Source organism: Coenobita brevimanus, chromosome 85, assembly GCF_032717465.1.
Source record: "Coenobita brevimanus isolate Jiangsu-jjx chromosome 85, ASM3271746v2, whole genome shotgun sequence".
Classification (NCBI taxonomy): Eukaryota; Metazoa; Arthropoda; class Malacostraca; order Decapoda; family Coenobitidae; genus Coenobita; species Coenobita brevimanus.
In genome coordinates, this window is record NC_137038.1 from 4,973,360 (window position 1) to 4,989,663 (window position 16,304).

General features: G+C 40.0%; 1 protein-coding gene across 1 annotated transcript in view; it reads right to left on the bottom strand.

The window, feature by feature from the left end:
- The window catches only part of LOC145410338 (alpha-mannosidase 2x-like), an 81,636-nt gene extending 77,821 nt beyond the window's left edge, over window positions 1–3,815 (bottom strand). The window contains exon 1 of the mRNA XM_080280476.1: window positions 3,699–3,815. Within this exon, the coding sequence (XP_080136602.1) occupies window positions 3,699–3,815 (117 nt within the window). The remainder of the gene's footprint in view (window positions 1–3,698) is intronic.
- Between the last annotated feature and the right edge of the window lie 12,489 nt (window positions 3,816–16,304).

A 16,304-nucleotide genomic window follows, 5' to 3' on the forward strand; every position in this document is an offset into this window, starting at 1 on the left:
TGCCTACGGGCTGCGTGAGAGAGAGGAACTCGCCGCGTCTCCCTCTCTTATTGCACCATTTTTTACCTAGTGTCCCACAGTGTTTTGGCTTTCGCCACTTTGTTATGGCCCCTACCCGTGAACTTTCGAGTGAAATCATATCCCAGATCATTGCTCTAAAGGAGGCAGGCCATCCCACGAAGGAAATTAGTGAATTGGTTGGTGTGACTCGATCGACAGTGGTAGGTGGTGCGCCCGTTTTCGAGCAGAAAATAGTGGTGACATTCCCACAAAGAAACTGCAGTCTGGTAGGCCCAGGAAAACTTCCCTGAGGTCTGTTAATGTTTTAAAACGTGCAGTGGAGTCTAATCCTCGTGTGAGTGCAAGGAAAATAAAGGCGAGCAACCCGGAAGTGTTTGGTGAGGTATCTGTGCGCACGGTGTCTCGAAGAGTCCATGAACTTGGTTACACAAGTCACAGGCCTGTGAGAAAGCCTCTTCTTACACGTTACCAGCGACTTCGTAGGCTTGCCTTTGCTAACAAGTACCTTAACTGGGGTGAGGAGCAATGGTTGTCAGTGTTGTGGTCTGATGAGGCAACATTTAGTGTTACCTGTAATCGAGGAGCACGGGTGTACTGGCGCAAAGGTAGTGACCCGCTTGACCCCCCTTACATGGAAAGCATACTTAAACACCCTGATTCACTCATGGTATGGGCTTGTTTCTCTGGTAAAGGTTTGGGGAAGCTTGTTGTGCTTCCCAAGAACTGCAGATTGAATCAGGACGTTTATCTGGAGCTTCTTTGTGATCATTTACCTGAGTTCTTTGAGCTCACAGGTGCACGAGTGTTTCAGCAGGATGGTGTACCTGCTCATAAAGCCAAATCGGTCACCAATTGGCTTCGTGACTGCGAGGTATCATTCATAAAAGACTGGCCAGGCAATAGCCCAGACCTCAACCCATTAGAAAACCTCTGGTACCTCGTAAAGAAGAATATCCAAGAGAAGGATGTGAACTCTCTGCCTATGCTGGAAGCAGCCATTCATGACTCCTGGGACAAAATACCCCTCCAGCACCTCAGGAACCTCGCCCTTTCACTTTCAAAATGTCTCAGGTTCGTGAAGAACCGTAAAGGATACCCTACCAAGCATTAAAGGTAAATACAATGCATCATTTATATGTTTTTTCAATGTCGAAAGGTTTGTTTCGTAGGAGGGACGCAGGGAGCTTGATACTTCTGACGAGCACTGTAGATAGATAGATAGATAGATAGACAGATAGAGTGATATAGATATGGATATATAGATAGAGAGATACAGTAGATATACTGTATACAGATATATATATATATTCTTAGTCTTTATTTTTCATGTTAAAACATAATATTCAATTCTACTTTATCATTTTTACCATTTCATTTCTCTTTCATTTAAAGGATTAAAAACTCTAAAAACTATCACCTAAAATTATTTTTTACTGCCAATCGCGACACTGGTGATTGGCAGTGCGATTCCTGTGTATGTAGACAGATAGATGGACAGGTAGATAGACAGACAGATAGACAGAGAGATAGAATGATAGATATACATACATAAAAGCATTGCATTCATGGGGGTTAAGTACACATTAGATTGCAGAAGCCTGCCATTTAACCTCTACTATTATCTCTAATGCTTGCTTGGGCCATTTCACCAAATTTACAGTATCAGTTGTATAGTAAGAGTTGCGATATTTAGAAACGATTTTCTAACATACTATATACAGTATACACATACAGTATATATAGTAGTCCCTCATTTATCTGGACATGCAGTATCCAAACGTGTTCATTGTCTGGACGCAGGACCTTGGCTCTATTAAATTATTATCTGAATTTACCTGCTATTATTCAGACGTAAAAGTCCCCGAGAACTTCGGCCGGCCAGCCGACATGTTCAAACATTCAGTATCGTGGCTGCTGGGCTCAAGCCGTGAGCAGGAAGTAGGCCGTAACCCAAAACCAAAGCTAAAGTATCCATCCGCCTCTGTACTGAATGGTCTAAGTCACACGCTCGTCTGATCACTCCCAATGAGCCTCCAGCACCTGAATAATACAACCGTAACCCACAAGCAGTGTCACAACGTCCGTATGCATCCCCACCCAATGTCCAAAGTCACACGGCCACCAGGCAAAGTCTTTCCTAACTGCCCTCGAGACCGTAACACAGACTGCAAGCCACGAGTACATGTTCAGCGACTGCGGCCGTCCGCCTATCTACCGAACATCGAAAGTCCCTCGGTCACTGTGAGTTGTATTTCCGTATGGCCACTCAGCATCTAACAGACCGCAAGCCACGAGTAAATGTACAGTAAAAGCGCCCTTCCGCCTCATGACAGAAGGGAAAGACTCCTGCCCACAACCTTGTTTCTCCCCCCCTCCCATCCCTCCTCCATACCTTCCTCGTTTCCCCAACACTCTCTCAGTTATAACATTTACTCGTGAGTTTTTAAAGTTTTTCGTGATATCATCGACTACTATTGGTCGTATTGAAATCCCCCCCCCCTCCTCCTCCTCCTTTTTTTTTTTTTTTTTTTTTTTTTTTAAAGCAAAAGGCCCTGCCCCTCAGATTATCTGTGCATGCCACTGGCCAAATCTCACATGGTTTATGTATGGTACTATATCTGTAGGATAATCCCATAGAACCGATTCCTTACCTGTGGTCGACAGGTCTGCTTAACCAGACACTGGAATAAAGCAGCAACAATAGTGACCACCAGAAGTCCTTCCTAACTTGAATAAAATGAAAAATATGTCCTAGTGGTGAAGGAGTTCTCTTTTGTGACATGAATCTCTGAAGCTGCTTGTTACTCCCATATTTATTGGTTGTGTTGCTAGTCAGTATGGAGAGGGATAATGTGCTTTACTTGAAGCTGATAATTGCAATAAGCAGAAAAATATTGGGATTGGTAGAATTCTGCTACATTATTTAGTGATATGTATTCCATTTCATTTTTGTTACCTTCAGATGACTTTTTGGTGTAGGACAAGTTTTGAACCGGAAGGATTATAGGTAGCCTTCTTTAACTCTTTAAGTACAGTAGGCCTCTCAAACTGAAGAAACCTTGGGTAGTTACAAAAATACTGAGAAAGATGGCATGGTAGTCATTGCTGTTGTTGTTGCTTAACCCTGGTTTGTATGGCTGAGCAGACTTGTCGACAACAGGTGCGAAACTGTTTCTGTGGGGCCATTGTACAGGTACAGTATACTACATACACCACGCAAGGATCAGGCAACCCCATGTGGTTGACACTACCTCACCTGCAGTGGACCAAGGTCCTTCTAATGGAAAGGTGTAGGGGCATATGAGGTTTGGCTCTTTGATGGTCACCACAGCTACCCCACTCAGATTCATTGTAGTGATTTGTTAAATGTGAGCATCACCTATACCATACGACCACATTATATAGTAATATATATATATATATATATATATATATATATATATCTAGATATATATATATATATATATATATATATATATATATATATATATATATATATATATATATATATATAAGCTACCTACATTCAAAGACTGAATTAAACACAAAATACCATAAAAACTTTGCCAATACAGTACTGTTCTGTTCTACATGCCAAGTAACCTATTCATCTTTTTAATGATGGCACATCTCAAGAGCTACAGATTCAAGAGGATGTGGATGTTTTTCTGACTAACCTTTTCCTCTCCTGGGTTGTGTGTGTCTGGGGGAAGGCTGAGGACCTGATAAAGTAGCACCAATGTAGCCAGACTCACAGCCACACCAAATACCATTGATGACACACGTAAACGCATGCTGGGTGAAAAGAAGGAATAAAATCCATATAAACACGTGGCTTGTAGGCTTCTAGCATTTGCCTGTTTCTTTTTTTTTTTTTTTTTACACCAAATAATGCACATACAGTATATACAGTAGTCCAGTAAGAAAATTACACCATCTAAATAGTTATTTTAACTGATCATAAACAGATTGTTGGTACACTGAAAGCAGTGATGAGAAATAGGGAGGTGAGTATGGAAGTTAAGAAGTCACTGCATGATGGTATTGTGATCCCTACCCTGACGTATGGAAGCGAGGCGTGGACCTTGCAAGAGGGGAACAAGTCAAGAGTGAGAGCAGTGGAAATGAGTTACTTGAGAGGAGCATGTGGAGTGACGTGGAGGGACAGGTTGACGAATGAAGAAGTGAAGGAACGTTGTAGGGTAGGTGTGGATGTGGCTGAAAAGATTAGGAGAAATACACTGAGGTGGTTTGGACATGTGGAGAGAATGGAGAATGAAAGACTGACTAAGAGGGTGTATGTAGGTGCGGTGGAGGGAGGGAGAGGGAGGGGTAGACCAAGGATGAGGTGGAGGGATGGAGTTGAGAGGTATATGAGGGAGGGGGGAGTGAGTTGGGGGGAGGATAGTCGAATGGTGGGTGACAGAGTGACTTGGAGGCGTTTTGTCTGTGGCCACCCTTTGCGGGATTAGGGCGTCGGGCTATAGATAGATAGATAGATAGATAAACAGATTTTTAAAAATCACTAATTATAATTTTTAAAAAATCACTAATTATAATAAATATTATCATTCTTCTATATAAAAATCAACAGAAAAAAGAAAGAAAAAAAAATGAAAGAAAGTAAAAACTGACAGGAGAGTAACATGCTCAAGCTAACTGTCCTTTGGATTCAGAGAACACATACGACCATGAGAATGGGGATTAACTGTATTCATTTTTCATTATTTACAGGTGCCGGTTGCATTTTTTGAGGTACCTCAAAATAAGTCATGCACATCCAACAATCCTGCATGACCTCAGTCCTGTGAGTGCTGGAATACAGGAATTTTTCTGCATATCTATGCACCTTAATCCCTCAGGGGAAGTTGCAAGCAACTTGCCTCCAAGTCACCCTGTCCTCTACGATCAGTTGATCGTCCCCCCTTCCCACCACCCAACACCATTCCCATTTATATACACTATCTCTCCACCCAGTCCCACCACTTCATTCTGTTTCCATCTTCTCCTTTCTTCCTCCACCCCATTCAATCTCTCTCTTCATTCACTCCACAATATACAGCATATGGGACATAACATAAATATTTCATCTTGACAGCTCTTTCAGCATAAAAATTGATTTCCATACTATACTGCTGCAACAGGTGTTCATTTTACTGACCTTGAATATAGCCTATTCTTATCAAAATGTAACTCTCAGTTACATTTTTTTATATACAATATTACTGATGGTAAGCATCAACTGATACTGCACACACATGAACATGAACATTTTGCTGCAGTGGCAAGTATTATGAAAGACTGCAGTTATGGACAAGACAAAATACACAGCTGTAATATTGTAATCAGGGGCCCACCCAGGAATTTTCTAAGGGGGGGGGGGGCCGTAGTGAGGTGAGGTCAGGTAATCCGATAATTACTGGGAGGTCATGTGCAGGTTTAGAGTCAGACAGCTGCTAGCTCATGTGTTACTCTTTGTTTGTACTTGCCAATTTTTCATGTTTTGCTGTTATCGAAATAAATATACAGTAACCCCTCCAATATCCGGATCAATAGAGCCATAGGCAGGTCCGGATAGTGGTCCTGTCCGGATATTGGGCCCCAGCTTATAGACTTGTACTTATGGACCCTGACTCTGAAAAACACCTATACAACTCCCTCTGGACATGCATTGCACCTATTTAAGACCCAAATCACACCAATAAGGGACATAAAAGACTGAAATAAATGCAAAAGAACCATAAAATGAGGTTTTAGAGGTGAGTTTATACAATATTAAACATTCTGGGTACTTACAAGTCCCTTGCTCTTGGACTGGTTTGAACCGCCAGTTTGCAGTCCACAGTTAATCCTCTGCACTCTAAATTCTAATTTCTTAACACTGCACAACACTGTAAATTCCTGTGTGTTCTAGTGGCAAGGTATTGCAGTTTATTCACTGTTTATTCACAAAAAACAAGCACCTGTGGCTTGCACTGTTATGAGTATCTGCTCTCCATCGGAGTTAAGCTGTGACTGTTGATGTTGGTGGGGTAACACAGTTGCCAGATCGCAACAGCCACATTACCAATCTCCTCAACTTTCATTGTCAAATATAACTTTTCATTACCAAATTTGTAAAGCTAGCATATATTCTTCACTAATTATATATACAAGTGGAAATACATGTAATCACTCTCCTTATAACTAACACCATGTTGATTATTTTCATACTGTGTAGGGTAACAGATTAATCAGAGAGAGCAAACAATCCACCATCTCCATCCTGTGTATCCTCATACATGTGAAAAATCCATTTGGTAATGCATTATTTTAATTCATTACCAAACGATTTTTCATTACCAAATTGGCCCACACTTGGTAATGAAAAATACCAAATGGCAACCCTGACAGGGGAGGGGGGAGGGGGAGGAAGGAAGGAGTGAAGGGACCATGGTGTAACAGCTGTTTGGCGCCAGGCGGGAATTTCAAATTATGGGAGGGAAAAAATTCCGATTTTTTTCGAATTTTTTGTGGTTTTTGGCCCATTTTGGGAATATTGGATCCCAGGAGGATTATGTCCGGTTAGTGGGGATGTTCGGATATTGGGTGTTCGGATATTAGAGGGATTACTGTATATAAATTTTTAAAGGACCCAGAGCGCTAAGGGAGGGGTCCTGGTCCTGGGCCTGGAGCCTCCCCCCCCCAGGTGTGCCCCTGATTGTAATACATGCTGTACACAAACTCACTACGATGGAATACAAGAGACAAACTAGCAAGAACGTTTAAAAAAAAAAAAAAAAAAAGTGGAAAAGATGCTTTATTCCAACCAAAATGAATAATGGCCATTAATATGCAGACCAAGGAGATTGGATTAACCTAACTTACTAGTACACTCTTAAAGAAAAGCTTCATAATAATATGTAAGCAACCCATAACAACTCTGCCTAAGCTCGTTTATGCCAAGTGACGTTGAAACCAATCTAAGCTGAAAGATAAACTGCAAGACCTGAAACATACAAAATACTGTACATACTTATAGTATTACCATGCATTAAAAATATTCAGTAAAAAAAATACTGCAACAACTTAGGCTAATCTTACTGGTATGGTAACTGCCCTATACATGAAAGTATAAGATAAAAATGGAGTTAAATTACAACCCATATATTTTTCTTCAACACTGTCGGATATAATGCTAACAAAAACAAGTAATTACCAGGTATCACTTAACACAGTATGGAAAAAAATCAGTATATGACTAAATTCTTAATATTACCTATAAGTAGGACATGAGATTTTTATAGGTCAGCACTTATATGTTACCTGAATATATTTTTGATGTTCACCAATCTCAACTCTTTTTCTTTAAGGTCCTCTCACACCTCAGATGCCATCACATTACTGAAAAGACAAACATACTTTAATACCTGTATAACTTATTTCACCTTTTTAAAACAAACCCTCTTCTCTTTTACATGCCTGAATCCCCATGAAACTCTACTTACAGTAGTTATTCTTGCTCATACCATACAATGTGCTTCGGCTTTGGAAAGGCCTCTCATACTGAAGAAGTTTACTAAAGCTATACCTAATTCCACAGTGGTAGGTGGGGACGCTCACCATCCACTCACTCGATGAAGTGCTGCTTTGAGTGTCTGCCCTTTCCTCTATTCCTTTCTTCCTCTTGTCTTTCTTTCCTCTTCCTTCTGCCTATGGGTGGCTTTACACTCCCACTTCTGTCTTTCATTCCTTCATTCTTTCCTCTTGCTTCTGCTTATGGGTGACTTTACACAAAGTGACAAGCCAAATGGTTTCCTGTACACCAGGAAACCATTTCCTACGCTAGGTGGTAAACATATAACCAAATTGTGGCGCCTGGTGGTTTAGTGGGTAATTAAGGTGCTCCAATTGGACTGAGCCGGTGCAGGTTTATATCCATGGGATGGTTGGGGTTTATTGCTCATGTAATGCCACTCAGGGATGAGTGAGGCTGGTCACTCTCATCTTAAGTGTCAAGATCAACTCCCCTAGCCCCAGGCTCCTACACTCCTCACAAGGCAACACTGAATTAGATGATGAATGAGGGCTGACTTGCTCAGGGATCTGGTTAGTTTATGTGGTGTCAGGCTAGGTTAAAGGCCTAAAATGGCTTGTAATTCACTTATTTCAGGAGAAGGGGCTTTATCTCAAAAACTGGTAATTTCCGATGAAAATTAGGTAAGATTATAATGAACCCCCCCCCCAAAAAAAAGAGGGAAAACTATACATTCACTGAGAAGCTGAATAAGGGCTGAAATGAGAAAATTAACAACCAATATCATGCACAAACACTGCATTAAAAAACAAGAAGTTATAGCTGAAACACAATTATATTATTTGTATTGTTGCAGTTTCAATCACACCTCTTGGCTGTCAGGCTAGGTTGGTTAGGTCAGGTTAGATTAGACAAAATTAGTTAGGTTAAATCTGTCAGGCTAGTTTAGACAGATTTGGTTAGATTATGTTATGGGTATAATATGAGGGCAGTGACGCAGCATTTCAAGATGTACCGTATTCTTATGAATTCACATTCTTATAGATAATAACTAATTATAGGTACAACACAGCCAATTAACATTTGATTTAGGAAAAAAAAATTGAAGAGAATAAACAAAATATATCATACCTACTCTGCAATGTTAAAGAATGTCGCCTGAATGCCGGCAACAGTGCGAATAGCCAATCCCATTGACTGGACATGTCTGTGCACTAAACAAACTCAAATGCAGATAATTTAAAAATGTAAACAGAACTGGAAACCTAACTGGAGGAATGCTGAAACCTAACTGGGGGGGTGAATAAAGTACAGGTGCCGGAAACCTAACTGGAGGAACATTGAAACCTAACTAGGGCAGGTGAATAACCTACCACACCTCACAATGTGCAAACAAAAATGCACTTTAGGTAAATAGTGGGACAAAACAGTATTGTGTGTTGAGCATTCAATAATGCATCTGGTAATGATCATATGGCCATGTGATGGCAAAGGTAAGTGTGATCATAAGGCAAATCTTTAGGTACACCAGACAAGTAACATCCATTAAAATGTGATAAAATACTGTAACAGTAATTTTTACCTTCCTTTGAAAAGCTCAGCAACTTTATAAAAGAGCAGGAGGGGGTGACCATCATCGACTCTCTTGATGTAGTACTGCCTATTTCTTCCTTCACCTTTATCACTCTTTTTGTGTGTCTGCTCCCTATCCTATTTCTTCCATCTTTCCTGTAACTTTTTATTACTATTCTTTCCTTTTCAGGTGGCTCTACATTGAGTGACAAGCCATATGGTTCCCAGTAAGCCATGAAACCGTTAACAATGCTGGGTGGCAACCATATACCCAACCCAAATGTGTTCCTTATGTGTCAACAAGTGGGTTGGGAAAAGGGTTAGTGCCTCTCCCTCTAAAACAACTAACTCAAAGACAAACAGTCACCCTTTACGGGATTATGCCATCTGGCTAAAGATTGATAGATAAAGGCATATTCAAGTGCATTTTTGAGTAGGAAAAGGATCCATCTATGAACAAGGGAAATATGATTACATAAATGATGTTTGGTTAGGTTAGCATATATATACTGGTAATAGGTTGGGTTAGGTTAGGATAGGATACAATAAACAAGTTATGAAAATTTTGTTTGGGTTTTGATAAATAGGCACTGATAATTCTGTCCAAAAATGGCATTTAAAGATGGTATCTGTGTGCCTTCGTACACCACAAGATGGCATCTGACTGTCGGAGATCGTAAATAAACACTTTTTAAATGCTTTTCTCTACTTCCAAAAGAAATATAAAACCTCAAAACTCGAAAACGAGATCAGAAAATACCCAAAGAACCCCACGAAAAGCTCAAGAAACAAAAATGAAGAAAACTGCACAATAAGGTGGTTTTTGTCACCCTTAAGAATTATCAAGATAACACACAGCGATTAAATAAAACACTTCATAGTCCTCAGAATGTACATTACACTAAGATGCACAATAATGATTTCCTCTTAATGCGTAACTTGAAAAAAAAAAAAAACTATATGCTAAGCTATGAAAGCTAATAATCCTGTTTACAGTTTATTCCAATAAGAAATCTACAAATACCACAATACTGCCCTCATATTTTAATATTTTAGTTTTTTTTTTTAAATGACTGACCAAAACTGCAAATTTATCAAACTGTCACCATAAAATGAATGTACTGACACATCCTGCATGTACTACAAAACGTAGCCACCTACCAAAACACTGTTTTCCTAGAACATATACCAGAACTTTAACAGAGCACCTCTTGGTAAGATAAGCGAACAATCGGTATCTGAACACACAAATATCTAAAAAGATAAACCTACCACTGCTATCGATAACTGGAACCCTGACAAGTACAGCAAATGATATTCACAGTCAATCACACAAATTTAAGAGGCCAAACATACTAGCACTGTAACTGAATACAGTATATACAAGTTTTTTTTATTTATTTTTTCTTTTTTAACGTTTGAAAAGAAATTATGATTCTTCCAGACCCTGCTTACAGTAGGGCTTAGACAGTATCTTTAGTGTAAATCTAACCTACCTTTAATATTTGATCCATATTTTACTTGCATCCATTATTTCTTTAAATTGTCAGCAAATATTCTAACTGTTGTATTCCCAAATTCTTGCAACGAACTGAATATTATCTCCTTAGCAGCGGCCACAACACAGCTGAGAACTGACAGCTGGAAGAATCCTATAGTTCCGTGTCATGTAATGTTTACTTATCTATCAATGTATGAAAAATCAACTTTATGACAGAGACCTCTACATATACTTTTTGTTATGTTTGCTTCAGTATTAAGCCTTTAACGTTTTATAGCATCTTGTATCAATATCGTGCATCTACCTCTACTGTACTGAAGATCCCCGCTGGCATTATCGCTCAAGTGAAACCTTCGGGTGTTTTGTTGCCTTCGGCTCACGTTCAAAGGCATGGGTGCATAGGAATTCAAACATGAATACATTTTGTGATCTGAGATGATTCATTAGAAGCAAAACATAAATCAACCATTGCCGAGGGTTCAACTAAAGGGATAATTCACATAATTTATTCCAACTACCTATCCAAAATTATTAGTCATTTAAAAAGCATATAATCTATCCATCCATAGCCAGACTCCATAATCCGGTGTCATACGACACCCGGAAGAGGTGGCTACTTGTATTTGAGTTAGTGGTTTTACGGGGTGGGTCAACCATCCGCCAACAGCATGGAAATAGATTAGGAGAACCTAGTAGTTACTGCCTGTTCACAGAGAACTAAATTAAGTTAGTTGGCTTCAGGTGGAACGGATAGCTGCCCAGTTACACAAACATCCCTCACCACCCTCCCTATTCCCCTGAAAGAAGAAAGGTGGACTGGCAGTCTGGCATAGCCGGGCATCTTCAGTTCAGCAGGTTTACATTCAGGATGAAGCTGGGACACAACTATTACTACATCCACCACAAAAAGTATTGCAACACTCATCCCTCTAGGACTGGGATGTCTATCTATTGCCAGACCCCTTAATCCCGTATGAGGTGGCCACAAACAAACTGCCTCCATGTCACCCTGTCCCCCACCATTTCACTGCCCTCCTCCCAGTGCACACCCCCCTCTCTCATATATCTCTCCACTGCATCCCTCCACCTCATCCTCGGCTTCTCCCGTCCTCTCCCCACCTGCACCTCACGTACACTCTCCTCGTTAGTCTCTCACACTCCATCCTCTCCACATGGTTAAACCATCTCAGTGTATTCCTCCTAACACTTTCTGTCATGTCCACATCCACACCAAAATGCTCCTTCACTTCCTCATTTGTCAGTCAGTCTATCCATGCAACTCCACATGCTGCTCTCAAATAACTCCTGTTTACTGCTCACACTGTTGACTTGTGTCCTTCCAACAAAGTCCAAGCTTCACTTCTATATGTTAGAGTTAGTATCACAATACTATCATGCAGTGACTTTTTTACTTCCATGCTCACTTCCCAATTTTTTATTACTGCTTTCAAAGAACTGGCAACCTTTCTTCCTTGTTGTATCTTTCATGCACTTCATCCTCCAACCTTCCATCCTTACTCATCACACGACTCAAGTACATAAATGCACTCACATTCTCCATTTCCTCATCATCCAACCTCACTGTACGCTCAGTAACTTCATTTCTCTCGAAAACTTTACTCTTCCCTACATTCACCTTTAGATTCCATTTCTTACACACTCTCCCAAACTCATTCACCAAGCCTTGCAGATCCCCTTCATCTTCACTTAACAACACAGTATCATCAGCAAACAACAGTATAGGAAGTTTCCAAACACTGCCCTTTCTCATTGGAGCCACTCTAACATCCACTGCCCTACCTTGTATCTCTTCTATAACACCATCCATATACAGACTGAACGACCATGGAGACATGACACATCCTTGTTTCAATCCAACATTCAGATTTAAAAATTCACTCAGTTCACTGTTTGCATGCACTGCAGCCTTAGCTCCCTCATACATACTCTTCACAGCATTCAATAACTTCCCACTTACTCCATATATTCTTAATATATTCCACATCCTTGTCTATCCACTCTGTCATATGCATTCTCCATATACATGAAGGCTGCATATAATTTCTTCCCCTTCTCTAGAAACTTTTACACTAGAGACTTAAGGATATCTGATCTACATAACCTCTTCCCTTCCTAGAACCTCCCTGTTCATCTCTAATTCCTCTTATTTCCCTAACTTTGTCAGTAAGTATCCTACCATATACAGTACTGTACTTTGCCTATTACACTAAGAAGATAAATGCTCCTATGATTACCACACACTTCTTTTTCCCCTTTTCCTTTGCACAAGAGAATAATTATGCCTGACTTCCAATCCTTCAGGACTCTGCCTTCCTCCCAGGCCAATCTACATATCTTCTATATCCATTCTACTACTATCTCCCCCCCCCCCATGCTTCAGTACTTCACCACATACTCCATCAATTCCTGGGGCTTTCCCCATTTTGACTTCATTGCTTCCACTACTACTTGCATCCTACTGATAGGGATAAGATCATGATGTATAAATATATATATATATATATATATATATATATATATATATATATATATATATATATATATATATATACTGTACATATAGTTTTCCCACTATGAAATTCACCAACTTATGTTTCACTGTACTTGGTGACTCCTAGGTCCACTTTCAGTCTTTCACACTCTACCTGCCAAAAGCCTTCAGTGCTCATGGGGCTCCCATCACAGGAGGGTTTATGTGCATTGTTTCCATCCCTTTCCACTTGGTCTTTTAAATGCTTTTTGTGGACCCCCAAAGTGTTTTCCCAATCCTTGCTCAAGATGTGTGGGAAGGGCATGTCATGTGAGTTAGAGGTAAGAATCCTCGCTTTACAAGAAGAAAACGCCCCTGTTAATGAAAGTCAGATTGTAAGTGCAACACTGCAAACTGAAGGCTGCATTAAGTTGCCAGCCAGCTGTTCAATTCCTGCCATTATATCCACGTTCTGGTTGACCACAAAAAACTTCTAAGGTCACGAATGCAACTGAGATGAGAAGTACAGTACTCAAGGCCCCTAACATGACAGCATCAGAATTACAAAGAAACCACTCCGATATCTTGGGAATGCGTCACACCAAATCATTCAACATCATTTCCAGAAAGAAATGAACTGGCCTGTTGTTATGATGCCAGAAAATATGTGCAGGCTTATCTTGAATTTGCCCTAATATACTGCCAATGGACACCAGAGCAGAGGGTACTTCATGTGGTGTAATGAGAATTCATGCCAGTGTGCTAAAGTGAGCAGTGCTTGGGTAAAACATCCAGAGTCAACAGGTAAACCATCAATACACCAGGGATGCTATGAACCACTTAAACCATTTTATGATATGGGGCTCTTTTAGTAGTGCTACGGGGAGAAGTACAGTAGCTTGTATTTCCTCCCACAGAATGTTTCAATGAACAGTGGCTGGTGTTTGCAGGTGTCAGAACACCATTTCCATGCAGTTTATGATGTTCATAGTTGTAACATCTTTAAGCATGATGGTGCACTGTCACTAGTTTAAAAAAGTGCTTGAATATTAAAGTGGTAACAATATTCATGATATGTAAAGGCCAGAGAACAACCTTGACCTGATTCCAGTTGAAAATGCTTTGTCATACATGAAACAGAACCTTAATTCTGAGGATACCTCATTTGTGCCCCACCTAACTAAAGCCATGAAGAAGATTTGGATGCAAGGCTATAGTGTGGAATGCTTCCAGAGTCTGTCTGATTCCATGCCAAATGATCATACACAATAAATTCTGGACCATCAGATATTAAATGAGTGGTTAACAATGCCTTATCATGTTTTTTCCACCATAAAATAATTATCACAAAAAATAGGGAGTATTCCAGTACTTTTATGGTGGGTGGACTATTACAGTACAATGCCCTTAGCCTTCCTCTTCCATTACCTAACTTTCTTGTCTGATTGGCTGCCTGTTCAAGATTTTAATGTCAAAGGGAGGTTTATTTTTCCTTTGCACTCACTGCCTGGAGTAGCCCATATGGGTGTGCTTATCATATTCCTTATGAAGCATACTAATCCTGAAGGAAATTCTACAACTCTACCTCTGCCCTTAGTGCCATTGCAATCAGTTTTTACATTCACTCATCAACAGCTGCTGTGCCTTCCCTGGGTAATAAGATCAATGGTGTTCTTCAAAATCTTGAATTCAGTCCTCTATCTGGTGGCAAAACCAATCAGTTATTGTCACCAATATGATTTTGCAGTCCTATGTGTCAAAGTCACATTCCTCCCCAAAGGCATCCCATGAGGAAGTGTTGGGAGTTGGACTGTCAGCAACAGTGAGACAACATTCAAATAGCTCAAGATAGGCTTCCCATGAATTTGCATACTGTATTGAGTTGGGACGCTGGTGCTGCAGTGAAATGAAGAGTGTAAAAGGTCTGGTTAAATACCAAGCAGGCTGAAAAGAAGTCAGGTCTGACTGTGTCTTACACCAAAACTGCAGAAACTGAGGCAAACCTTTGTGTGAACAAGGGAAACAAGTGGATTTAAAGAGAGGAGACTGAATGGTAAATGAGTGTGCTCAACTTAACTGGGCATGCTGTTGACATTTCTCCCCCGATCATGTTTTTCTTGCTGTCTAGACTCTACCTCACCCCATCCTTGGGTTGGAAAAAAAAAAAAACAGCTGATGATAATGATGAAGATAGGAATAAAGGCTATCAAATACTGAGTAAAATAATTTCATGGTAGCCAGAGCAATATAACAACGTCAGGCCTTCCCCTCTGTAGTGCTGATCCTCCCTCTGTTCGGTTATGGAACTTTGTATTGTAGCATTAAATACTAGATATATACATTATTATTATTATTGTTTTTTTTTTCTACTTTTACTAGCTCATTGTACATCATCACTTCAGGCAGTATTTCTATTTTAACACCGTATGGTGAGATCTCAAGCAATGCTGTTTGGAGTGTCTCGGGGTAAGCCACAAGAGAAGGAAGGCCTTGATACTCTCTCTCCCTTTTTTTATTACATACATACCTAAATATGACACCACATTTCCTTTTAAGGAATCCCTTTACCTGGGTTGGCCATGGTACAACCAATATTTTCTATGGACTTGAAGCTAAACCAAGTGTCAAAACCAGCTAATTACTTTCAAACAGTTGCTGGAAGCGGTTGGGATAAAAGAAATTTGAGTTGTGTAATAAGGTTTGCAACAATGTGAAAGTTTCAGCTTGGACTGTGACAAACACTCAAAAGGAAGATCACCAAGTAACTGTTCCTGTGGCTGAATATTTCCTGCCTATAAATGATTATTGTATTGTCAGTTACCAAGCATAAGTCACATTTCACTCTCAAAGTAGTACCTGTTCTTCCCTTTGTCTGTGATGGCCATCCATCTCTTACCTAAAGAAAAACCAAAGGCTAAGAATCAGCTAATAGCTATCCCTTACAATGGAAGTTGAACAAAGGAAAAATCAAAAGAAATCACAAAGCCTGTTACAAGTCCTAACACTATAGCTTTTAATTACAGCTATGCAATTGTTATGCAAATGCTCTTCCTTCTTGATGACAGTCTAAGGTGCTGCACATATTTAAATGAATCTTGTTGAAGTACTTTGTACTTTGCAACCAATGGCCCTTAGGTGAGACAGGATGTTCAAGCCTTTGACTAACTGTGGGTGTTCTAACCAACTACCATATACCATGGTGG